The 25,245-nt window shown below is 48.9% G+C and overlaps 2 protein-coding genes across 5 annotated transcripts; one reads left to right on the forward strand and one right to left on the reverse strand.

Moving 5' to 3' along the window:
* The first annotated feature begins 6,615 nt into the window (after positions 1-6,615).
* Positions 6,616-12,186, forward strand: LOC144729212 (anterior gradient protein 3-like). Of its 3 annotated transcripts, XM_078609279.1 has the most exons (9): positions 6,616-6,987; positions 7,508-7,599; positions 8,737-8,844; positions 9,652-9,715; positions 10,052-10,104; positions 10,561-10,637; positions 10,887-10,950; positions 11,136-11,219; positions 11,696-12,186. In XM_078609279.1, exons 3-9 carry the CDS (start codon positions 8,745-8,747, stop codon positions 11,743-11,745), a joined length of 492 nt encoding a protein of 163 aa, XP_078465405.1. In that variant the 5' UTR covers positions 6,616-6,987; positions 7,508-7,599; positions 8,737-8,744; the 3' UTR covers positions 11,746-12,186. The 3 variants fall into 3 exon arrangements, with proteins under 3 accessions (XP_078465405.1, XP_078465407.1, XP_078465408.1); XM_078609281.1 differs by lacking the exon at positions 6,616-6,987 and having other exon boundaries at positions 7,594-8,157; XM_078609282.1 differs by lacking the exons at positions 6,616-6,987; positions 7,508-7,599 and adding an exon at positions 8,253-8,363.
* Positions 12,187-14,637: 2,451 nt separating this feature from the next.
* LOC144729211 (uncharacterized) lies at positions 14,638-20,332 on the reverse strand. Of its 2 annotated transcripts, XM_078609277.1 has the most exons (6): positions 19,973-20,331; positions 19,333-19,437; positions 17,779-18,287; positions 17,183-17,311; positions 16,650-16,739; positions 14,638-16,543 (listed from the first exon to the last, which is right to left on the reverse strand). In XM_078609277.1, the coding sequence occupies exons 3-6, from the start codon at positions 18,263-18,265 to the stop codon at positions 15,648-15,650; spliced, it is 1,602 nt and encodes a 533-aa protein (XP_078465403.1). In that variant the 5' UTR covers positions 18,266-18,287; positions 19,333-19,437; positions 19,973-20,331; the 3' UTR covers positions 14,638-15,647. The 2 variants fall into 2 exon arrangements, with proteins under 2 accessions (XP_078465403.1, XP_078465404.1); XM_078609278.1 differs by lacking the exon at positions 19,333-19,437 and having other exon boundaries at positions 19,973-20,332.
* Positions 20,333-25,245: the final 4,913 nt, after the last annotated feature.

Here is a 25,245-nt window from a genome sequence, read left to right on the forward strand (position 1 = left end):
GATATGGCTGGAGGTGGATCGAACGGACGGCGACTGAAGCTTTGCGGCTGCTGAGGGTAGGTGGCGCTGTGACTCCATCGACGCTGCGCTCACAAAGTTTAAAGATCCCGTGGAAAGTGAATGAATAAGTAATATTAAAAAATACTTTTTAAAAAACACGCTTTAATGAAATGTACTAGTACTGGCAGAACTCCACGACTCCAGGAAAGGGGGCCCGAAGCTTGCCACAACGTAAGGAACCGTGGTGATTTACAGCCAACGTGAGTTTAACGTGGACAATTAGACCCAAGCCGAAATATAACATATAAACAATGCACTATGAGACCTCCTTTACCAGTGGCAAACTATAGTAGTAGGTTTTTACCCTTTAAACTGGTACAAAACTGACACCTTTATCCAAGGCATCAAAAAGAAACAACTCTGATAATGTTATCAGAGTTGTTTCTTTTCTTTTTGTTTGCATTTTGACTGCTTGTGTTGTGGTTATTGCAAACATGATGCCTTAGATAAAGGTGTCAGTTTTGCACCAGTTTAAAGGGTAAAAACCTACTACTATATAAACAATGATTGCTTAAAAGAATGTTTTTTTATGATATAATATAGTATTGTCACCAGTATGACATACGTATACTAAGTTTGCAGTCGATACCACATTGGGAAGTGGGTTAAAATTGAGTTACAAGATTTGAGGATACGACAGAGTGAGTTAAATAAAAGCGTGTAAAATAAATACAAAATCAAGAATAAGTTTTAGCCTTTCTGGCAATAAAACAGGAAGCGTTAAGATGTTCTAAACACCAAATAGATGCATTTTGCAAGGCGGCAAGTCAGCATTAACCACACACTACGTGTGGTGAGCATGCAAACAAAACGTGTTCTGATAACACTGTAACTAAATAAATGTTCCTGGGTAGGAAGTGTTATTTCCTAATTGCGTATGCCTCAAAAGTACAGAAAATGGCTATTATTCCCCGCAAACTTTGCTTTTGTGACCAAGACAGTGATATTTTGAAATGTACTTATTTTCAATGAGAAAACGGGCGAGTTTGTGTCTTTCGTTCACGTAAAGTCCTGGTCACAAAAGCAAAGTTTGTGAGGAATAATAGCCAGTTTATATACTTCTTAGGCATAAGCAATTAAAAATTAACACTTAGTACCCAGGAACAAAAATTGTGTTACATAGTGTAACAATATATGCATTGTCTTTGAGACTGATTGGCCTACACCAGAGAGATGTGTAAAGATGTTTAAACACCAAATATAGGTAAGATAGCACCGTACGTATTTTTTTCTTACCACGAATTAAGGGACCCCTGTTTAGCCAGTTTCCCGAGTGCTTGAGTGCGGCAGCAATGGAACGAAGGAAAAAAGCCCTCAATATTGCAGAGAGCGAGTTACAGGGCCCTCAAGGAATGTTTCACTTTAACGTAAATCCTCTTGTGAGCAACGAATTGACAATCAATAATAGGGGTTTTCCCCTTTTTTCTGGCGACAAAACTGAAACCTTTTGCAAGGAATCATGTTTACATTAACCACAATACTTGCAGTCAGAATGCAAACAAAAAACACACCCTGATAATTTATGCATTGTCCTTGAAACGGATTAGTCCACATCAGAGACAGCTTTCCTTAGAGCCTAGTCTCATACGTGTTCGACCAGATGATGCCAAAAGGCGCATGGAGGGGAAAACCCCTATTATTATATTTTGGTACTGGCAAAGGAGGCCTCATGATGAATTTTACAATCGTTTAATTAACAAGATTATTTTTCGTTGCCATGTTTCCCCAGTAAAGGCTCAGCGAGTCCCAATACTCTTTTGTCAAGTTGCATGGCAGTCCGCGGCGGTGTATCATCCCAGGAAGCCATTAGCTCAGTGGACTTTGCCTGGTAAAATAAAACAGTTTAGTGTTTTGTATATATTTTTTAGTGATTTACTTATATTTCAGAAACTTTGCACTCATCATGTTTATTGTTGTTGTAACGTTCTGACCAGTCCCTACTAGGCATCTGTGAAAAAAGAGCTTGAAAGCTCATCGGATTCCTCCAGTATAAATACATATTCAATTTCTGAATTGGCACCAGTGGAACCATCAACCGCATCGGAACATCGTCAACGGCCGATGCGCACATCTCCTGCGTACATCTCCTGCGCACATCTCCTGCGTACATCTCCTGCGCACATCTCCTGCGTACATGGGAAATTACAGACACAAGCCACTGGAGAGCGATTGTGGCCATGCATCCCAAACTGCAGACCACGCAGTAAACCTCTAGAGGCACAAAGACGTACATATTGACTACATGGAGATACATAGAGACAAATAAAGACACAGAGACCCATATAGACACATTAAAGACAATTCACGGCCATGCAACCCAAACTAAGGACCTTACAGTAAACCCAGAGACAAATAGATACATATAAACCCATAGAGATAGATAGACATAAAGCCAAGCCAGTGTATTGCGATTGTGTGGAGAGCGGTGGTATAGCGGTTGACACGCTGCGCTACGAACCTGAATGCCCGAGTTCGATTCTCACTCACGGCCAACACCAGTGACGATTAGCTGAGACTGGTCCTGGGCCTTCACTAGGTCGACTCAGCCTCAATGAGTACCTGGTGCGGTGTGTAAACATCGCGAATGAGGAGACAAAGGCGGTCGAGCGTGATGCTGGCCACCCACCCCCTCGTGTGCCATTCTGGACTTCATAGGTGCTCGCTCACAGCATTTGCCCCAACCGGTCTATTAAGGCTATACGGGGGATCTTTGTTTTGTATGCATGCATGTATTTTTGTCGGTCAGGCTTGTGTGTGTATATATGTGTGTGCGAGTCTTTGTGTGTTGGGTATGTTTATCTCACCTTCCATCTCGGTGTGCATGCCTGTAGAGTTTAGAGGGTGGGCGAGAAGTCCCTATACCCGCGCCTCACCATGTTCTACTTGAACACAGAGGTAAAGGGATATGGAGACTTCCCGTCCGCCCTGTATGTTTAGCGTGGGTACCAGTCTGTGAACATGTTCGTTAGTGTGTATCTCTAATATCTGGTTATATCCGGTTGCTCCATAACCTGCGTCTCCATGTCTGTATGCGTGCGTCTCAATTGTCTGACTGCCCCAGCCTTCACCAACCCACTCATTCACCCTTCACTCACCTGTTGCACGGACACCTCACCTGGACGGGCTTGTCCCTGGGAGTGGGGGGGGGTCTCTGAGCGTCGGACAGCAAAAGTTGACTTCGTGTTCTGCCGCCACTGATGGACGGGACCCGCGGGTCATTATCTAGCGATGGTATTCATCCGTCTCGCCTCCTGGCTCCCCGTCTCGCCTCCTGGCACCCCTTCAAAGTTGCTGCATTCCTCGCATTCCCCGCGGAACTAGGCCATGCCGTGCCTTGAGAACATTGCTACCCACGGGCAAGATGCAATAACTGTGTGGGGTTACAGTCTTCACCAACCCGCACGGACCAGCGCGGTGAAGTATGGTCGAGGAACCACCATCATCGGCAACGGCATTAATCCAACTTTGTCATGTATGTCATGTCCTCGTATGTTTAAATACGAGTGCGATACTCAACTTTATTCCAGGTGAATATTTCTCAAATAAAATTTGACTATAAACGTCGTTTAGGAGTTTTTTTCCGAGACAACTTACGTTACAGAAAGTTTGTTTCATTTAATACGGTATTGATTCATGTTCGTCAGTTCGTGCTGTATTTTCGATTTATTCTGTAATGCAATTATTTTACTTTGATTTCTATTTTGTTATTTCACTGATTTATTTTTGATTAATTGTTGTACTTAGTTCCTTGTTATTGCTTTTGTAATTTTAATTAGCCTGGTCACTTGCAAATGAGACTTTCTCTGTCTCTTGAGTTCTCACCCGGCTAAACAAAATAAACCAGACAAAGGCTTGTAGATGAGTGTACAACAGTGCGGTCCATTCACACGTGTATCAGCAGGGGCTCTGATAGTGTGCACATGCCACAGTAGTTGTGTAGAACTATCTGTTCTAATAATGGATAAATGTTGTATTGTATGTATGTTGAAGTTATTTTGCACCGTACGTACGCCAAACGTGCAAATCGGAGGTGCATGTTGTGGTTTTACTCTCTAACACACCGGTATGCTGACGGAGTAACACATTGGCGTGTTTCCTTTACGTGACAAACCTTACTAATGGGCTGTGTCCGATGGTGGTGGGTAACGACGCATTTATATTTACGCAATCTTTAATAATGGAACTCTCCAGGCCTTAACTCAGCCGGAGCAGTCTCGAATTCTAATCCGGGACTCATTTTAACACGCCACATCCATATCGCCTTATTTTTTCTGAATCCAGTTTATATTGTGACAGGACAATAATATAGGATTGTTATTCATCGGCGTACTATGTATTCTATTGGTTAGTGCCTTACGCTAATAATCCATACTCTTAAGCCAGCCTAGCACAAGTGGGAAATCATAACTTGGAACTCTCTGACCTCAGTCCATTATACAATAAACTGAGTCCCACAACCAGAGCTTATTACTGTCACTGATGTCTGTGCTGTATTTCACTTCTGTTGCACACTGAAAGCTTGGTTTGTCAATTATTTATTTGTATACAATGATGTAAATCCTGCAGGCGGGAGATTTTGGGGTGAGTCAGATGGCGTTTTGTGTATTCGACTATCGCCTGTGTAATCTAAAGCACTGCCAGGAAACGTCGCGTCTTGAGCGCATTGTTTGATTTCATTCCTCACCCTTGTTCGCCTTCTATGCAGAATATAAAGATGTGTTTTTTTATTCAATAATCCCACCATATTGCATGTGCAATAGAGTGGTGTCAATTCTACATTCAGTGCTACAAAGCCAATATTGCACTCAAATATATGGGGACGAATTCGAAACCAACATTTACGGATTCACTCATATGGCAGATCAGAATTGGCCTAAAGTTCTATCACTTATGTCTCGTGATAAACATCTACACATACACGATCGGCATAATCGGTGAACCTCGTAATTCGCCTCCGGTGGAGTGGACGCTAAAGCCGGATATCCAGAAGAAAGCGAGCAAAGCCCGCTGCCGGTTCATCGTCAGCCATGATCGATCCACTGCTAAGTGAAGGCCCCCCACGCCATCAATATCTCGAAGTTCTGCGATGGCGCAATCCATCTCTCGTCCACACAACGAAGCTCCTTCTCATCGCCCCATCTCCGATGCGGTCGTTCTCTCGGGCGCGTTGGCCTCATATTTTCGATACCAGCCTTGTCCATTTGCTATCATCACGTAGACCGGTTACGATATACTACATAGTGCGGGAAGCTGCACGGAAGGTGATTGCCACGCATCCCTGATGAATGACGCTAGGCAGCCCATCAAACTTATTTAGATAATTTTGCTGCCATAAATGTACACGTGGTATGCCACTTTGTTGACCAATAATTAGTTTCCAGGTCGCTTCTGAAAAATAAGTTAATAGCTCAGTGGGTTTACCTGGTCAGAAAAAAATCGTTTATTTTTACGTATCTTTTCTAGAGTGATTTGTTTACCTTTCCTATATGCTACACTCCTGTCGTGTTTTTGTTGTAACGTTCTGAGCCGTCCCGACTGGACATCTGTGAAAAAGAGCTTCATAGCTCATCGCATTCCTCCAGAATCAATATTCAGATTCAGAAACCTGCTCAGCTGCACCAGCTGAACAGCTTTGCCAAACTACCAGCTGAGCCAGCTATGCCAGTTTTTGCTCAGCAACGGCTATGCCAGCTGACGCCCACCCCCCCGCTGTTGTGTGTGTCCGCCGTAACACGCTCCCGACGCATCACGCGTCCGACTCGACTCAACACACGTGCCCGATTCAATACACGTGCCCGATTCAATACACGTGCCCGACTCAACACACGTGACCGCCGCAACACACGTGACCGCCGCAACACACGTGCCCGTCTCAACACACGTGACCGCCGCAACACACGTGTTGGACGCAACACACGACCCCGCCTCAACACACGTGCCCGACTCAACACGTGTCTCCTGCATCGACTCTGGATTCTGGGGAGGGGTTGGGGGGCCGCCTCGTGGAGCCTGGAGATTCGGGCCGGGGTGAGGGGGAGGGCCCTCTTCCCCCGCCCCCCCCCCCACCTTCCACGGCCAGCCAATCACACAACGACGAATCATCCTTACAGCGCCAGGGGACTCCGCCCCTCAGGCGCTAAGCCCCGCCCTCCGGGCGCCTAAGCCCCGCCCCGTGGCGTCTCCCCGCGGCCACGTGGAGTGACGCCGCTGCCGTCACTACAGGCAACGGAGCCCCCCTCCCCCATCTCTCAGCTCGAGTGGTTTCTGGCCAAACACCCAAACCCGTTGATTCAATGAATTGTTGCACAAACCTTGCTGATAACCCCCACACAGTCCAACATAGACGGCTCGCTATAAAATACACGCGTAGAAAACACACGTGGAATACGCACACGCTCATAAAACACACACACACTTAAAACCACTCCACTGTCACACACACACACTCGGCTGTAGCACTCGACTGGAGTGTGACACACACGCACAGACGACGACGAAGGGCGGCCCAGTCAATGATTAGTGCGCGTGGTTAATTATTTTATAAGAACTCAAATTCCCGGGCGCATATGCAGTGTACCAACATCTACTGTTTCTCAGCCAATGTTGAATTCGGTTCATAAGCAAGCACTATCATCATCGTATTTAATCGAATTGTCCATAAAAGCCGCAGTAAGTCGACAATCGAGTCTCCTCTGCATTGGGATGTTCGGCGTTTTGCTTCGCGTGCGGGCAATGCAGAGCACCTGGAGAAAACCCCACTACGTGCACCAGGAGCTAACACTCGGCAGCCCGTAGAGACTTGCAGGGACACACGGGAGGGGGAGGGGAGGCGTTGGGAGCTTCACGAATCTCTCCGTGATCCACCAACCCTTGCCTTCAAAAGCGCCGTCTCACAGGTGTGCACCACCACGCCTGGACTCACTACAGGTGAGACGGAGGCTCGCACCGCGTGGCAGTATCCAGGTGTGAGTTTGTTTAAAATGTTCTACAAAGGGGAGCGGTGGTGCAGCGGTAAGCGCACAACGCTACGAACCCGCCCACCCGAGTTCGTTTTCCGCTCGCAGTCAACATCGACGACGAACACATAAACTTGTTGTGGGATTACCCTAGGTCGACTCAGCCTTAAATGCGTACCTAGGTCCCAGTGTGTTAAACACTCGGGCAGTGGTGGGGGGGGGGGTCTTTGTGTGTATGGGCGTGTACAGGAGTGTGTGGCGTGCACAGGTGTACCGGTGTGTGGGGCGTGCACACGTGTACACGTGTACAGGTGTGTGGGGCGTGCACAGGTGTACCGGTGTGTGGGGCGTGCACACGTGTACACGTGTAGTACAGGTGTGTGGGGCGTGCACACGTGTACACGTGTACAGGTGTGTGGGGCGTGTACTCGTGTACAGGTGTGTGGGGCGTGCACGTGTCGACGTGTAGAGGTGTGTGTGGGCGTGCACAGGTTACCGCCCACACGCAGCTCCAGGTGTGAAGAAGTTGGGAGACTGCCGGCTTCCTCGTTGCGTCCGACCTGTCGTCTCGTCCTGCGAGCAGGTGAGCGCTTACGGCGAGGCCGAGCTTGCTTGCACTCACGGCCGCGAGGCTGCAGGAGAGGGAGGGAGACGATGAGAGTGTAGTGCAAGCAGAGAGAGAGAGAGCGACCTTCGGCCACAGGCTAGATTTGCGAGTAAGACCGCACACAGTACCTGGCGAAGCTCAAAGCAGTTTGAGCGAAACGTCGCCCCAGTTTGATGTTAAATTCGGTCATGCGAAGTTTTAAGAAGCCAGGACGTGATCGACACAGTATCGCGTATATATACTGTACCACCTTTTGTAATCGTGAAAACCTTGGGCGGTTAGTGGCAAGCATTCCCACCCCCACAACTAATAATAGACCATTACAGTTACTTGATCAGATGTAGGCAGTAGTGCCAGGGTGGAGTGGCCGGTGTCTGTGAGCCGGCTTGGGGTTTTTTTCTTTCCCTTCCATCTTTGCGTCGAAGTGGTGGGCGAGAGAGCCGGTGGTGTCCGCCCATCCCGGCGTGAAGTCGCCAGACGCGCTTCCTCGTGTAGCTCAACGTGAGCGAGATCACCTTGAACCTTCCTCGTCAGGTGCGCGATTTCGACAAACACCACTGGGTGTCTCGACGTAGCATTGGCCTCGACCGCAACGTTTAAGTGAATGCTACGACCCACGCTCGTTTTCGGGTTTTTTTATTCACCCCGACTACCTAAGCCGGTGCACGTTTGATGAGATTGCGTGTAAAAAAAGTTTCTTCACTACTACCTAAGTCGCCGAAATCTCATCACTCTCCTTTGTAAATAGCCACCTTGGTATTTTTGTACATACAGTATTTTTTATTGTGATTGCTATTTAGATTTTCTTTTTACTTGGCCTTATTCGCATTGTGCTGTATTAATCTATTGTAACGTTTCACCTACACGTGTTGAATTAAAATGTATATTTAAAAAACATTGTGTTAGTTCAGGTGACCCAAGAAATCCTTACCAACGAAGCAACCGTTTCACTTCTGCGCTACAACCGCGGTGCTGTGCGTTTATAAAATCTCCTGCTTAAATCAAATCAAGGATACTAAGCAACATTTAATTTGTTTGAAACGGTGATCGAGGCTATTATTTCCTCTGCTGTTGGTGCTTGAGCACGCTGCTGTGTTGTGTTGTCCATCGCAGCTGCTACCATGAAGCTGTGTATTACAACCCTGGTGATGTGCCTGACGGCGGTGCTGACGGTCGCCACTGCATCCATGACCAAGAGGAAGCCGCAGACACTTTCTCGAGGTGTGCTACCCGCATCCAGACACGGCCATTGCGGCCTTCTTCCGGGAGGGTGCAGCGAAGGACCTCCAATTTTGATTTCAAAACGTGTCGATCACACGAGCGGCGGCGATCTGTTGGTGAAGCACTTCTCCGGGCCCGCATTGGCCATAGGGCAAATACCCGGTGGGCCGGTATGTGTGGGGAAAGAAAAAATGTAATCGGAGTAAAAAATATTTTATCACATTTAATGTGAATGCTTCATTGCTTATTCAAGCTCTCAGTTGGCATTGAGTCCCCGTATTCGGCAGCCCCAAAGATTCGTCCTCACCTGCCCATTTGTTTTTTTTTATCAGCCCAAAAGGCCAATTTGGACCGGTGCCTGGGCCGATTTTAGTCCCAGTTCGTCACTGAGCACCTCCTATTAGCACGGTTGGCTATGTACGGTGCAAAAGAAAATCAATATCCATACGAAGCGGATTGAGGGAACATAGTCAAACAAGTAGATGCACGTCGTGCGTTCCCCTGCTCTCCTAGCAACATTGTTCGGAATTCCCTCCCATCGTTGGTTTTTTTCCCCAGAGCTCTTATAACCTTGCTTTAGTCAAGAAATGCAACTTGAATAGTTTTCTTTGTGGTTGCTGACTGCTTGGTGTTTTGGACCTTTGGGCTTGTTGTGCTCGGCAACTTTGATTGGGGAAATAAAGACCAGAAAGTTCCATCCTAAAATCACTTTGCTGCTATTGAGTGAATTGTATTGCTTCCACTGGCCACCCTTTCTGACTCTTCCTCTGATCTTCCCTCCTCGCTTCTGTCACCGTCTCCTGGCAGGGTGGGGCGATGAGATCGAGTGGGTGCAGACCTACGAGGAGGGGCTCTTCAAGAGCCAGAATTCGTAAGTTCATTTCAAAGTTCCGTTTTATCTGCAAATGTTATCAATTGTATCCTGCTAAGGGTTGTTCACTGCAAATGCCAATCGCTTCCTTGATTTGAACATTTCTATCAGCGTTGGGCACTTAAGGGGAGCCTCGTGGCTACTAGACATGTGAAAAAAAGCTTTATAACTCATCGGATTCTTCCAGAATAAAGAAATATTCTGATAAATGAACGGTGGGCAGTTATTTCATGGCCACTTTGTGTGTGATGCCCTTAAGGAGGCCTTTGTGTCCCATTTTGCTCTCAGCTTTGGCTGTGGTGTAAAGTGACCCTGCCCTCTCCTCACCCCCAACAGCAACAAGCCACTGATGGTGATTCATCACCTGGAGTCTTGCGAATACTGCCAGTGTAAGTCTTTACTGGCACACACACCGGCCCATCATGGCACAATGTTCAACTCTAGTAATAGGTTTTTACCCTTTCAACTGGTACAAAAACTAACACCTTTATACAAGGCATCATGTTTGCAATAACCACAACACAAGCAGTCAAAATGCAAACAAAAAGAAACAACTCCGATGATGATAATGATATGCACTGTCCTTGAAGTTGATGGTCCACACCCGAGACAGCTTTTCTTAGAGCCTAGTCTCCATTGGTGTTGGACCAGATGACGTTGACTGCTTGTGTTGTGGTTATTGCAAACATGATGCCTTGTATAAAGGTGTCAGTTTTTGTACCAGTTGAAAGGGTAAAAACCTATTATTATATTTTGCCACTGGTAAAGGAGGTCTCATAATGTTCAACTCGTGTGTGCCCGGTCAAATCACAAACATCCGTTCATTGATGTTTCTTTCTGCCCAGCCCTCAAAAAAGCATTTGCCTCATCACAAGGGCTGCAGAAGATGGCAGATGAAGATTTCATCATGCTCAATCTCATGGTAAAGGGTCTTTTTTTTGCGGCCATATTTTGTGGGGGGGAAAATGTGCGGGAGAATAAGAGAACTCTCTCTTGCGTCTCCAGAGGACTGTGTATGTCACATTGCAATTTTACTCAATAGAAATAAGGCACACATGCTGCTAATGCGATTACAGCATCATCTCCTGCTTGGTTGCTTTACGACGCTGCGAGCGTCCTGTTGTGCCGCGACTAATGCACAAGGGTGTCCCACGTGCGCGCGCGCCAACAGCACGAGACGACGGATAAGAACCTGAGCCCGGACGGGGCCTACGTGCCGCGCATCATGTTTGTGGGTGAGTGATTCCCAGCACGGTCTGCTGAGCCACACACGCACACACACCTTGTCATGAGCACAAAGAGGAGCAGCCAGGGAAACCCTCAGAGAACCTCGTCAACTGTCTAAATATGTCAGCTTTGTTGCTGCCGTCTGTAGAGTCTTGTAGCAGACGGTGGTGATGACGTTCATGTTCTGTGGCAGATCCATCCCTGACGGTGAGAGCTGACATCACGGGACCCTACCACAACCGACTGTACACCTACGAGCCCAAGGACATCGATCTCCGTGAGTACCACCACAGCCCTGTTTTGCCAAGTTGCACAGAAACCCTACAGTACATTTTCCTCGATGTAAATGCATGCCCTTTCCCCTATGACCAAACCGCCCAGAATGTGCCTGATCACCTCGGATGAAGGAAGTTAAGCTGGGTTTGTTCCTCCGTTGTACTTGGCTGGGTGAGCACCACCCATAAACGGGTTGTAAGGGGCTCTGAGATGACAAGGTGAGCAGGAGAGGGCACTCGGTGAAATACGTCGTCGTTACTGCACATCTATCCTCTCACGTCCATAATCCCCGCCTTCACTGATCCCACGCAAAATATGAAAACATCATAACCCGCACAACCTCTATGGCATGGAGGAGGGTCCCTCTCATCCAGCAGTGGATCAATACAATGAGCTGGTACAATGTAAAAACCGTGTGTGCCCAACCTTCGCCTATGTGCCGGTCTTAAAACTGCCTCTGTCCGGTTTCTCCTCCAGTGATGGACAACATGAAAAAGGCCAAGCAGCTGCTCAAGAACGAGCTGTAGGGCAGGGGCCCTCTCCCATCAGGCGCACGTGGTGGCACGGTGCAGTGCCTCCGTGCGTCTGTGCGCTGCCTCTGGCCTGCAGTATCCCTAACGTGGACTCGGGGAAGGGTTACAGAAGACGCACACAAAATAACAAGCACACACTGATAAATGTCTGTTGCCTTGTATGTTATTTTTCTTTCTCTAATCGATTTACAAGCATGTTTTGTTTTCCCCCTTTCGCAATTGTGCTTTCTAAGTGTTGTATTTTGTGTTACAGGTTAATGCCTCCGTAATTTTTTTTTCACCGAAATCATCCCATGCGACATTTTTATTTTAACACGCATCTGTGAAGTACATGTTTGCAGTAATGAAATGGAAACTTACTGAAGCAACAACGTGGACATCTCTAGGTGCGTGCAAGTGTGTCTGGTTGTTAAAATAAAAGTCAAAACCCGTGTGGCCATCGTGTGCGATCGTATTCTGTGCACAATTCCACAGAGTAGCATCATTTTTACCCCCGATACATATGAGCTCACGAGACCCAGCAGCAGTGTGCATTGTGTGGCTCTGGAGGAGCCACAATTTTGACAGGCGCACAGCTGCACCTTGCCGGCACTTGTGTTAAAGGCACGGGGTGGCTTTTAACTGCTGTCGACATCGCAGCAGAACTGAATGGCCTCGTTGCACAGGAGGAGGGAGTGGGGGGTGCAGTTACACGAGGTGTTTGGAAAGGGCGTTAACGCCAACCAATGCTCCAAACAAAACGAATGCAGTATTCAAAGTGCGCATTGCCCTGCCCCTGAGCATTCTAGCAAAGGTCAAAGCGACTGCTACCCCCATTCAGCTGAGGAAAGAGGGAGCGGTGTGTCAACCAGGTAGGTACACGGGCAGAACCGAGCCTCCTGGACTCTGCTCTAAGCTATGCAACTGGGGGGTGGGGGAAGCCTGGTTTTCCAGTTCCCCCAGGTACAGCCAAGTGACGTGAACGCGTATAGAAATGCACGCGCTAATGACTTCCCAGGACAGCCCTCACTGACTCGTAACCTTTTTGAGATGGATCTTCGAGTCATTTATTTTAAGAGGTGTTCGTGCCAGGGAGGAACCAGAGAAAACCCACACGTAAGAGGAGATAATGTTCAATAGTAAACACAGACGGATTCTAGAACCTACTTGCTGTGCTGGCTGTCTCTGCCCATTGAGTTGAAGTTTCAATACTCCGTGTTCCACCAACCCTTGCTTCCAAAGCACCATCATGCTTGGCCATAACCCATGGCAACTGATCGTATCAACGCCCTTTCGCGTGTGTAGGGGGGGTGATGTGTGTAGGGGGCTGTGGGGGTAGGGCAAGCCTGGTCGACTCGCCGAATTGGGTTTCATTAGCTCAAAGGGCCTTTGTGGAGAATAAAGCAAAGCTCGGGTGCTTTGAAATGAGATTTCAACCAGCTTTCCAGGAAGGGCAATTCCAGTAAATGCTCATCAATCAGGCATTATTTGAACACGGGGACTGCAAGAACATTGTATTTCACGGTCGGGACGCTGGTAAATTTCCACTGAACACGGGTGGATGCGTCTGGATCATGGACAGGTCTCGCCCGCCGGTGTCTTCGCCAGCGGCCCTATTCCTGTTACATCCGCCCTGAGGGAGGTGTGCATCGTGTACCCCCCCTGGTTCTTTCGTGGCGCTGTGAGCTCGGGCACAGGAAAGATCGGATTGCCAGATACGGCGTTACAGTGAGTGTATTCGTGTCGCCACCTACTGCTTGAACCAAGCCAAACCCTTTGCCTCTGAATCACATCTAAAACTGTTGGTCTCAAGCCCAGCGCATATGAATCTTATGGCGGGACCCCGAGGTCCCACATGCCCCCGGCTCTCGCATAAACTGCGTTGCAACGTCTTTTTATGTCTGTTGAAGGCGAACGATACGGCAATCTATTCCTGTCGACGAGCTCTACACGATGCGCTAATCAAAGTATAAAAGTGTTGTTTCTTCTGCGCATTCGTCCTCGCTGCTGCGCTTGGACGACGCGACAACAGAATGATCTGCGCCAGGTGAGTCACGGCGTTTGTGTGCGCGGTGGGACGGAGTCGCCAAAAATAAGGAAAATAATTACGATTTAGACTTCCGTTTATGGCGGGACCCCAGGGTCCCGCCATCAGGGTCATATGTCCTGGACACTTCCACCCTAACCCCGCCCCGCAACTATTATTTAAACATCACTGGTAAGTAAATCACGTCGAAATGTTCGTATGCTTTAGGAATGGAGCGTAATTGCATATCGTCATTTGTCAATTCACTGCTAGATGGTCTCACAACGCAGTATTCGCCATACTTCAACTTGCTGGTTAAGGTACATTGACTGAAACGGCATAGGGAGAGCCTTCAGTAGCGAAATGACAAGTGTTGGCAGCAGTGCATGTTAACAATGTCGCAAAAAAAAACATTTCCAGTAATCGGCCGTTTCGGGAAATGGACCTTCGTTAGAGTAGATGACAGATTGGATTCTAGTTGGAGATAACAAAAAAAACCTCGGTGAAACCAGTTTATCAACAATTTTGTGGGTGGATTCGCTATTCAACATCCGTTTATGGAAATGCTGTCGATAAATCAGCTTTAATATTTGAAGGTAGTAGGCAGTGTAGTGCAACATTGAATCTAATGATCGTATCTCTTTAGGGGCGAACGTCAAAAAACTTTAGCCCACTATATATATTTCTGTTTTAAGGCAATATTGACAATAGTGGTGAGTTTTTATTTTATTGGCAGTGTTTGGCAAGCAGCGAATATTCACTGGATTGAGTTTGTGAATGTCACTCATGTACTCGCACATTAAACATCTTAGCCCATCGTTCAGCCATTCTCTCACATTCCACTGTGATAGTGCATACAATTTCAAGATCAAACAAATCCCTTTCTATAAAAAAAAAAGTTTTATTCCTGCTAGTTTCTGGTACAAATATTAATGCTGGCACACATAAGAACTGTTACAAAGCAATCATATAAAAAGCATTTTTGTTTTTGACGAGTGCAAAACGATGGTTATGTGTTCAGTTTGGTCGGTTGGATTTTCTGCTTCCCGCAGAGGTTTGTGGTTTGAATCTGGCAGGCTGCCCTGGTTAATACTGCATGTGTATTAACAATAAAATACACGCCGTCTGTGAACACTCAAACAAAATAAAAATCGGTGAAGTCAAAGGGATGTCAATGTTATTGAAATGAAGACGTTTGGCAATCGTGGAGATATGTTGTAGCCACCCCAATCTCGGGTGGAAATCTCAATTCCTGAACTTAGGCTCTGGACCTCCAGAAGCAAACTGCATAATTAATGGTAATGCTGTCGGAGCAGTGGAGGAATTTCTCTACCTGGGATCTGAACAGACCACTGATGGACGACGTAGACCTGGAGTTATGCGCCGGATCGGCCTGGCCTCAGGAATAATGAAAGGTCTGAGCCACATTCGGTCCCAGAAACGTTTCAGTCTGGGCACCAAACTGAGAGTCTGCAGAGCTGCGTTGTCAGTTTTTCTGTATCGTGCGAAGGGCTGGAAATTGCTTCAAGCTCATTTGGATCGGCTACAGTTCTTCCACATGCGATGCCAAAGATGTCTTTTTGGCATCCGATGGTTCAACTTCGTCGGAAATGTCACCATTAGCATCTGCGACCGGTCTCCTCGCAATTGGAGGGAGATTGCTGTCACTTTTTAGATACGTCGCCTGTCTGGATGCACAATCTCCAGCAAATTGTGCACTTCAGTTGGCGGTTAACGTTTGAGGTGGACTGCGACCCTCAAACGAATGGCACCGCCATTGTGATACGTGGATCAAACAAATTACTTGAGACACTGGTATATGGCAGCAAGATCAGTTAATGCAAATGCTGTCGCAAGAGGTCACGCGTTTGGCACAACGGTCCTTCGTTGACTATGCTGATGAATCATCGCGTTGGTGGCTGTGGGGGCGGCGTGCGTGCGTGCGCTGGTGACGAGCGAGGTCGGACGACTGCAGGAAGCCCTTGCCGCAGTGGAGGCACTTGAAGGGCTTCTCCCCCGTGTGCGTGCGCATGTGGCGGTTCAGGTGCGACGACTGCGTGAAGCGCTTGCCGCAATCCTCGCACGAGAAGGGCCGCTCGCCCGTGTGCGTGCGCTGGTGGCGGTTGAGCGCCGACAGGTGCGAGAAGCAAGCCCCGCAGAGCGGGCACGTGAAGGGACGGCCGCCTCCCGCGGCACCGTCGTTCGCGCCGCCGTCCCCGCCGCGTCGGTGACAACGAACGTGCTCCACGTACTGAGCCGGCAGCGAAAACTCCTGGCCACACTCCGCACAGCCAACACACGGCACATCCTCTGCCTGTGCTGCTCCCAGAGACGGTGGCGGCTCCATTGGTGAAACAGCGTCTTCTTGATTTTCAGTGCCATGAACTTCGTCTTCCGTGGCAGAAGTCCTCTCCGGCTGTGTGAATATCTGCACAGGCGAGCCATCGTTATCCAGGTGCATCGTCAGCGATTGAGCACCTGGAGTCGCATGCACTCGGTGTTGATACCCAAGACTGTTCTCAGCCGTAAACTGATTGTCATCTTCAATGAGAACCACGCTCTGATCAAGAGTCAGGTTGGGATTCCAGAATTCTCCCAAATCTTTCTTACCACTGCCCTTGCCACAGCGTGGATTGTTGCTATTCCTCATGAGCGACGTTTTATCAACAGCCCAGTCCGGTGACCTGCCCTGGTCGTCATTCCACTTGTATGTGGGTCTGGCTGCTTTCCATTGCCTTAACGTATTTACGTTATTGCAATATTCCTTACTGGACTCTGGCACATCACCTACACACAGGAGAACCAAGCACGCTAAACATTACACAGACACACAACTGTTCAAACATTAATGCTATAGATGCCCAGTTTAGAATGAAACATGAGCTGGACCCACCGTTCTCCAGGCAATCGGTTTCCACTTCCACTTTCACGAAAGACACATCCAAGTTGTGGCCAGAAACCCCATCAGAGCTGTCAGGTGTACCTACATCGCAGCACACGAAAGAGCCCAATGGCACCTTACATGATCGAACATCACTTGAAGCTTTTCACACTTTGAATGTGTGTCAATAATTACGACGATAGCCAAGTTGGCACCTTCAACTGCACTCAAGTGCTTACATTGCTGCATTGTGTTGTCACAGTTGTGACTTTGTATTCAATCACATGCAACAATTGGACAGCAGATGCAGCCACCACTTACACCGATGGAAAAATTCAGGCGAGCCCACAGTGCAACTGCAGTCACCGATCAAAAACCATGGACCAGAAAGTAGCGCTACTTCCATCATTAGCCATCAGTCTCTTTCAGATATTTTTCATCAGGCTACTCCAGAAGCCGTCCACTGGTTCACTCACCACCATCCACGTGGCTAATTTCGAAAGAAAACAAGGCCCCACTGCAATTTCTACGAATGCCAGACTTACTTTCACTGACCGGTTCCATTTTGATGTTTACATCCCATGCACGGGATGGGTTTTGCTCCTCGTTTGCGAGCGCTCCGAAAGCATCCACAGGGGACGAAGACTCCACTGGAACAGGGCTGTCCACTGCCTCTGCACAATGACACACAAAGACAAAGATCCCTGTATAGCCTTAACAGACTGTAGGGGCAAGTGCAGTTAGCGAGTACCTACGAATGCCGGAACGGTACACGAGGGGGTGGGTGGCCAGCACCACGCCTGACCGCCTCTGTCTCCCGAGTGGCGATGTTTACACACCGCACTAGGTACTCGTTTGAGGCTGAGTCGACCTAGGGGAGGCCCAGAACCGGTTCAGATAATCATCACTGGTGTGGAACGTGAGCAGGAATCAAACCTGGGTCGCTGCGTTGGTAGAGCAGCGCGCTAACTACGACTCTACCACTCCGCTAACAACGACACACATATACGTGCACACACATAAGGGCCTATCCTCTCACACAGCACAAGATTTCACCGCAAGTGCCATCCGCTGGCAGCCAGTGCACACTTGCGCAAAGTTTGGTCGTTGTAACAGCCCTGCGTGCCCATCGCTCGCAGACCTGCTGGCACCGGCGAGCCTGTGCCCCGTGGGCTGGCGCCCGCCTGCAGCAGGCCGTCCAGGCAGCTGAACCTCTCCGCCGACTCCTGCAGCTCCTGGCTCAAGCTGCTGAGCGTGATCACGATGGCGTGCAGCAGGCTGCTGAGCAGGCTGTGCTCCCCGCAGCGGAGCTGGCACGAGTCCGTCGGCAGCGCCGCCGCCGCCACCGCCGCCTCCGCGCCCCCCAACGTTTCCGCCGCAATCCGCAGCCGCCAAACCCCTCGCAGCAGGCGCGCCAGCACAGCGTACGAGCCGAAGGGCAGCCGGCGCCGCGCGAGGGAGAGCAACTCGGCCCGGATGTGCGGGTCCTCGGCACAGGCCAGCAGCGTATCCTCGCTGCCGATGCCCAGCTCCTGCTCGAGCGCGAGCGCCATGCTTGCGCTGGCGCCTTGCGTGCCCAGCCACGCTGAAAAACTCGTGGGGCCGCCAACAGCCACCCCAGCTGCCATCTTGCAGGTCGTCACCGTAACCCTGCGCAATCGGAAACAGATGGAGGACATTTTTTGACGCATACACACACGCGGCCGTTTTGTTGACCCACTGATGAATGATAGCCTCCCCACGCCTTGCGGCAGAGGTCGCAAACGGGTTTTGATTCCTTACCCGTACCCGGCCGCACCAGGGTCGCAAATGGGTACCCGTACCCGTTCCCTACCCGAAATGAGTGACAAACGGTTACTCACCAGTGACTCACGGCCTACCCGTACCCGGCCGCACCAGGGTCGCAAACGGGTACCCGTACCCGTACCCGGCCGGGTAGCCGGGTATCGGGTAGAGTACGGGTATCGGGTACCCGATTGCGACCTCTGCAGTGCGGGTCCTGGGTGTTATTTGACCATAGTTCACCGCTGGGTCAGCGCGGGTTGGTGAAGGCTGTGAGCATGGATATGGGTACAATGTAGAGTACAGTAATACCCCGGTTTACGTCACGTGATGCGTTCGTGAATATCGAAACGGCGTCAATCGAAGCGATTTACAGGGCAGGAGGTGGTGGAGACGGAGGCCGAGAGGCGACGGAAAACGAGAAAGGAGGGACGATGCGTGGGGGTTGAGGCGACGCAAATCACGTTGAGGTGTTTATCATAAAGTGTCGACGTATTAGCGAAACAACGCAAAAGTGGGGGGGGGGGGAGAGACGTGAATCGGGGTATTGCTGTACTACGCTGTGCTGCCCTCTGCTGACCACAACGTAGCCACACGCATGGCATGAGCAGGTGGCAGTGGGCGGTGGGTGGCACAGGGACTCTGACGCCAGCCCATCTTAGAACAGTACCGCACTTGAAGTCCGCTGCTACCATCATCTCCTCTGATCCCGGGAATGGTCAGTTATTTTAATGTCAAAACAGAGGGGTGGGGGGGGGGTTAAATCACATACATATAAATGTGTCGTTAAACCCGCCACCACCCGACACGGCCAAATCACGTAAACAAAACGTGCTAATTAGTTACGAGTTGGGAAGAGTAACCGATATTATGGATATAATTTTGATAGCCAAAGCCTATGCGCTAAACTGACCTTAATGTGTCAGTCTGCACCTGGATGAGAGAGAGCCGACTGCAGGTGTCTTCAGACTTGGCTCGAAGGTGAGCAGGAGATGGACAGCATGCACCTATCTGGATTCTGATGGGATAATTAATGGGATTAAACCAAACATCGCAAGGCCCTCTCGTCAACTGCTCCCCGACTCTATAATAATCACAACGGGCATCAGCTTTTGCCGTATAAAGCAACGAAGCGGGTGACGTTAAAATAAATAAAATGTAAATTGTTATTCCAAAAGCCACGTTTCAATAACGTGCTCAGCGGCATCGCCATTTACAAATGTCCGCAGGCGTGCGTTCATCCACTGCTGGAGGGGGCCCATGTGTGGACAACCACTGCACTGTAAGGTCACGGACAACTGCAGGTGTTCGTCACCTCCATGAGACACCAGTGCGGTGCATGAGCCACGGCAAGACACGCGAGGCATGTCCGGAGTGAAACATCACCGCAAACCCGCGCATCCACACACAGAGACCGCTCCCACAGTCGCGGTCCGAGACCCTCTCCGCGACTCGGCGTGGCCGCTACTGCACGAACTTAAACCACACAGCGACCACCACCAGCACAACTACCACCACCAGCACAACCACGTCGCACACGATAACCTCCTCACCTCCTACAACAACCTCCTCACTCCACCACCTCCCTCGCTCCTGTGGCCCACCCCCGGGGACGTTAAGTCGGCCTCCCACCCCAGCCCGCCTCCTTGAAAGCCACCACCGCCACCACCGCCGCCGTCTCCCACGTGAATCTGCGAGTCAGGAAGGAGGCTCGGGGAAGGGCCCAGGCCTGGTGAACGCGGCCTCCCCCTGGCGGCGGCGGCGGCGAGACTCATCGGCGGCCGCGCGCAATTGACCCGCGTGGGGGAGTGTGCTGATTATTACGGGCCGTCTGTGCCACGGCTGGCGGTGGGGGCCGCCACTCGGCATGCGGCCATCAGCAGTGGCAGCAGTGGCAACATCAGCAGCAGCAGGAGGATCATTATCATCATAAGGGGCCGTCCATAAATGACGTCACGCGATTTTGGACGATTTTTGACCCCCCCCCTCGTCACACGGCGTCACAAAAAGTCAGACCCCCCCCCTCAAATATGACGTCACAAAACTCTGCCCCCCTCCCCAAAAAAAATAAAACATGCTTCAAATCGCTTTAAACTCTTGTCATTGTAGTGCGTTTTTAATATGGCGCTGCACTCTGATGTTGTAGGAGAAAACATTTATTAAAACGTCTATTTAATTAAGTAAAACGTGTTGTCTATATTTATTTAAAGTTGCGCATGTTGATGTGACGTCACATTTCTCCCCCCCCCGTCACAAATGTCCGACCCCCCCCCCCCCTAGGTGCGTGACGTCATTTATGGACGGCCCCTTATCATCAACGGTAGCAGGAGGATCATTACCATCGTCATCAGCATCAACGGCAGCAGCAGGAGGAGGATCACCAGCTACTCCAACATGAGCAGCAAACTCGGGCTTTCAACAGCAGCAGGATCCTCATCAGCAAAACGGTATCAACATCGAGGACTTTGATAAGTGATGATCATCAGTTGCAGTCGCCGTTGTTTTATCCACTGCTGAATGAGCGCGAGTCATCAAACACCATCACAACAACTGATATCATGGCTCCATGGCACGTGAGCATCACGATCATCTTCATTGTGATCATGAGCGAGTATATCCACTCTCGCTGCTGCAATGTCACAATCTCATCTATAAAATAATTTACATCATTTTCATTTCACCAGCTAAGGCCCACCGAGCTACATCGCTTTTTTCAGAAGCGCCCTGGCCACCAATGATGGCTCAACGGCGTGGAAGTTTATAGCAGCAGCCAAATAACTCTGACACTCGCGTTTCTCAATGTGGAGGGAAAAAAATCAGAGGACACGGCGAAAAAATCCACGCGACTACGAAGAGAACACGCACATTCCAAATAGACATGCGTCAGGGTCGGGATCGAACCCACAACGTCCTGTGTACCAGAGGAGGTAGTTAACATCTCGCCACAGCGCCCCTCGTTGACGAGTTGATCTCACAGCTCCCATCTCCACGGTGGTAGCACTCCCAGGAATCACCCGTTTCGTCCAACATTAATTCTTGCGATAGAATTTGTTCAAGCGCACGTATCCTAGCAATGTTGTGATGTGCGTTGTTTATTGCCTGATTATTGGGTGTAATTTAGACCACTTGTCCCACCCATACTATCAATGGCCATGTTGCTGATTCGTCAGTGCTCCAGTCGGCATGAAAACCACCCTTCAGTTAACCAGCTTAAATCCACACTTATTAGAGGGCTCGCCTGGCCGTTGATTGTTTTCTACCGTTTGATAAAACCTGTTAACTTATTTAACGTCCAGTCTTTGTCAGTACACTCGAGGCCTACTCTCACCATTCCAGTCATGGGGGTTATACTGGTAGGAACCTCCTGGTTACACCAGCCCACAGGGGATTATTGTGTCCGTCCGTCGTGCAGGGAGGGGCTGGGTGGGGAGGGGCTGGGTGGGGAGGGGGGAGGGTGGGGCTGGTTGAGGGGTGGGAGGAGTGGGGCTGGGTGGGGAGGGGCTGGTCACCCCGTGGTGCCCTTATCAAACTCAACGTTTAACCTACTCACGCCGGATTTTGCCCGCCCTCACAGTCGGGCATATTTGCGGAATACATCACGCCGCCGTTGACCCTGGCCATTGACCGAGCAACCCAACGTTCCTACCAGCTCCCTCCGCAGGAATGTGTTATGGCATAATTCACCACATTGGCATGAAGCCCAGGACCGGTTATCACTGGGGACTCAAACTCAGGATGTTAGGTTTACGAGTCCATTAACCAGTGGACCACCACTCCATTATATTTACGTGTGATTTTATCCCGATTAGAGTCCACCGCGTTGTTCTTGATCCTGTACCTTATGAACAGGTTAGCCAATTGAGATTACATTTCCTAATGTCAAGTTTATGTATTTTTACAAAAGTCTCATTTCAAACGACTTTGTGCGTCAAACACTGCGCGCAGAATGCACATGGCACTCTTTATCCATACGTTATGAACTTAATACAAAAGGGGATGCATGCACACAGAGAAATGCAAAACACAAAATGTATATAGTTTAACACGCAGGCTTTCGCGACCAATATCATCCATGAGGTTTTCTGGGTTAGATCGCGTAAATGTTGTGTCGTTAAACCCGCCACCACCCGACACAGCCAACCAGTAAGGGTTGTCACGTAAATAGAACATGTGAATTCATCATTAGCACAGCACACCGGTGTGTTGAAGAGCCAAGCCATATTCACAGCCAAGCCACAACAGGACTCCGATTGTAAATGTTGTAACTTGGCTTTCCAACACACCGGTGTGATGTACCAGCATGTTGTTTACGTGACAACCCTTACTAGTTGGCTGTCGGGTAGTGGCAGGCTTAATAATATTTATTTATGCGATCTAACCCAAAAAACCTCTATTGTGGACAACATGTATCCTCTGTTCAGTAACTTTAACAAATTTATGAATTTGCGGCAGAGCAGGTTGGTGTGCTTTTTTTAAAAGCTTAAATATATGAAAAGCAATATACTCATTTGCCAAGTTTGCAATTAATGCAAAGTACCTGCTATGAGGATCAGAAAATGGTGTAAGCTTGGACACCCGACTACAGTACTTAAGAGTATACAAGTCAATTGTGTCGTGGGCAGAACACATCAGTGATGATTGCTGGTGGGTGGGTGGCAGCCAAGAGAGAAAGCATTAAAATGGAATCCACTATTATGGAGTGATTAAATTAGTAAAAGAACACGTTTCGGTCGCAACACAAGCGTCCGTCATCAGGTGAGAAAGAATGGTCTGCTGTTGTGGCTTTATATAGGCACGGGGAGGGGGGGGTTGTAGTCGTGGCTGCAGGAGTTCACGGAGGGAGGAGGGTTTGTGGCGTGCAGGGACAGGTGGGGGCTGGAGAAATTAGCATGTCCATGAGCTTGAATTAGTAAACGAAAACAGCACGGGTGGAAGAGTGAGAATCACAGCAGTTAAAACTTGACGTGGTTTATCACGTCCTTCCAATGATTGCTCAATCTGAATCCATCTTCTCGATTAAAGTTTTGTCTGTGTTTGTATATCTGGACGGCTTCATGAACAAATCTCTGATGGTCGCCCGAGGGTTTGCAGCTTTGTAGATTGTGCGGTCAAAATATCCATTCCTCCTGAGAGCCTGGCGTACGTGCTCAAGCTCACTGGCTAGGTGGTGCTGGTCAGAGATGCAACGAGCCCTATGGCGTAGTGTTGTGATGAGGGAATTCTTCTGGGCTGGATGGTGGTGGGAGCCAGGCTTTAGATATTAATCCGTGTGGGTGGCTTTCCTATAGACAGTCCAAATGAGCCATCAGGTCTCTTCTCGATCAAAACTTGCCATCATTTTCCACTTCCATGGTGAATTTAATAAGATGGGTGTATGGAATTGATGTGGTTGAGAAATTGGTACAGTGCCGGCAGGCCATGTGGCCAGATGATGAACGTGTCATCTACATCTCTTCCACAAGGAAGGACGTCGGGTGGATGTCTGGATGGCATCAGTCTCAAATTTCTCCATGAAAACATTCGCTACCACTGGTGATAGGGGAGATCCCATTGGGGTACCTTTATTCTGTTTGTAGAAAGTACCATTACAGGTGAAGTGTTGGCAAGACAGTGCCTTACCAACGAAGGTACATCAGGATTCACTTCATCGATTGCAATAGTATCAGGTACCTTGGTGAAGAGGACTACATTGAAACTGACAAGCAAATCCTCCGGCAACAATGATGTGTACTTGATCAGTGAAACCAAGTGGGCCGAATTAATTCCAGCTGAGGCGGTCTTGCCCGTGAAGGGAAGCACTCAGACAGAAATCGTGCCAGTATAAGTAGGCGAGTTAATGGTAGACGATAGTACGGAGTGGAGTGCCCTCTATGGATTTTTGGAAGGCCGTAAAATCTGGGTGGTCGAGCAGCCGGTTTTAGAGAGAGCTGTTTGGTGGATTCGATTAGGGAAGTCGAATTAGTGATGATTTTGTTGGTTTTAGTAGCCAGACTATTGGTAGGGTCTCTATTAATATAGCAGCCATCATTGAGGTCCTGAATTTTGTTGTGTGGTTTTATCCATAAGGGCATTGCCCTTGTCGGCTGAGAGTTGCAAACGCTCGTCCTTGCTAATGGGTTTTTTTAGCATTCTTGATAGCAGCGATTTCAGATCTTGCAACATCTGCCGGGTTGTGTCCCAGACCTTTGAGGGCGACGTCAACCTGGGCAATGATGTAATCCACTGGGATGTGCTTGGGGGGGGGGGACGGACTGAAATTCAACCCCTTAGCTTGTACCGATTTTAGGCTGTCAGAAATTGGGCTGTTACTGTGATAACAATCTTAACATCTAACTTTACCAAGTGTGGTTCGGGTTTCTTTTTTGACAGGTTGAATTTGGCAATCAGGTTAACTCTGTTTTGGTTGACATTGAAGCAGCTGAAGAAAGTCATGTTATCTACATGGTCCCAATCAAATGTGGACATTTTGTCTGCCAATGCCCAATGTGATTGGAAGAGTATTGTCTAAATCATCAAGTTCAAATCGGAGCAGCCTTATTCTTTCTGAGATTAGAGCGAGGCTGGCCTTAAACAAGAGTATACAAGTTAAAGTCAATTGTGTCGTGGGCTTGGGCAGAACACATCTGTGATTGCTGGTGGGTGTGGCAGCCAAGAGAGAAAGCATCCAAATGGAATCATTATGGAGTGATTAAATTAGCTGCATGCAGGCATGTTCAGGGAACTATTCATCCAGCAGTGGACTGATGATTACTGACAATAAAACCGTTCTTTAAACATGCATTCCAATTCATGAAACACAAGTTAAGTGCTGTATCTTGGGTAAAAA

Source organism: Lampetra planeri, chromosome 31, assembly GCF_965212315.1.
Source record: "Lampetra planeri chromosome 31, kcLamPlan1.2.h2, whole genome shotgun sequence".
NCBI lineage: Eukaryota > Metazoa > Chordata > Hyperoartia > Petromyzontiformes > Petromyzontidae > Lampetra > Lampetra planeri.

Bases quoted from the DNA above. Each gene is read 5' to 3' on its own strand.
- LOC144729211 (XM_078609278.1), bottom strand. From the start codon at position 18,265: ATGGCAGCTGGGGTGGCTGTTGGCGGCCCCACGAGTTTTTCAGCGTGG. The intron at 17,312-17,778 runs GTCTGCGAGCGA...GTCATTGTGCAG, and splicing joins AGGCTCGCCGGTGCCAGCAG to AGGCAGTGGACAGCCCTGTT. The intron at 16,740-17,182 runs GTAAGTCTGGCA...GCTGCGATGTAG, and splicing joins AATGGAACCGGTCAGTGAAA to GTACACCTGACAGCTCTGAT.
- LOC144729212 (XM_078609279.1), top strand. From the start codon at position 8,745: ATGAAGCTGTGTATTACAACCCTGGTGATGTGCCTGACGGCGGTGCTG. The intron at 9,716-10,051 runs GTAAGTTCATTT...CACCCCCAACAG, and splicing joins CTCTTCAAGAGCCAGAATTC to CAACAAGCCACTGATGGTGA. The intron at 11,220-11,695 runs GTGAGTACCACC...TTTCTCCTCCAG, and splicing joins GCCCAAGGACATCGATCTCC to TGATGGACAACATGAAAAAG.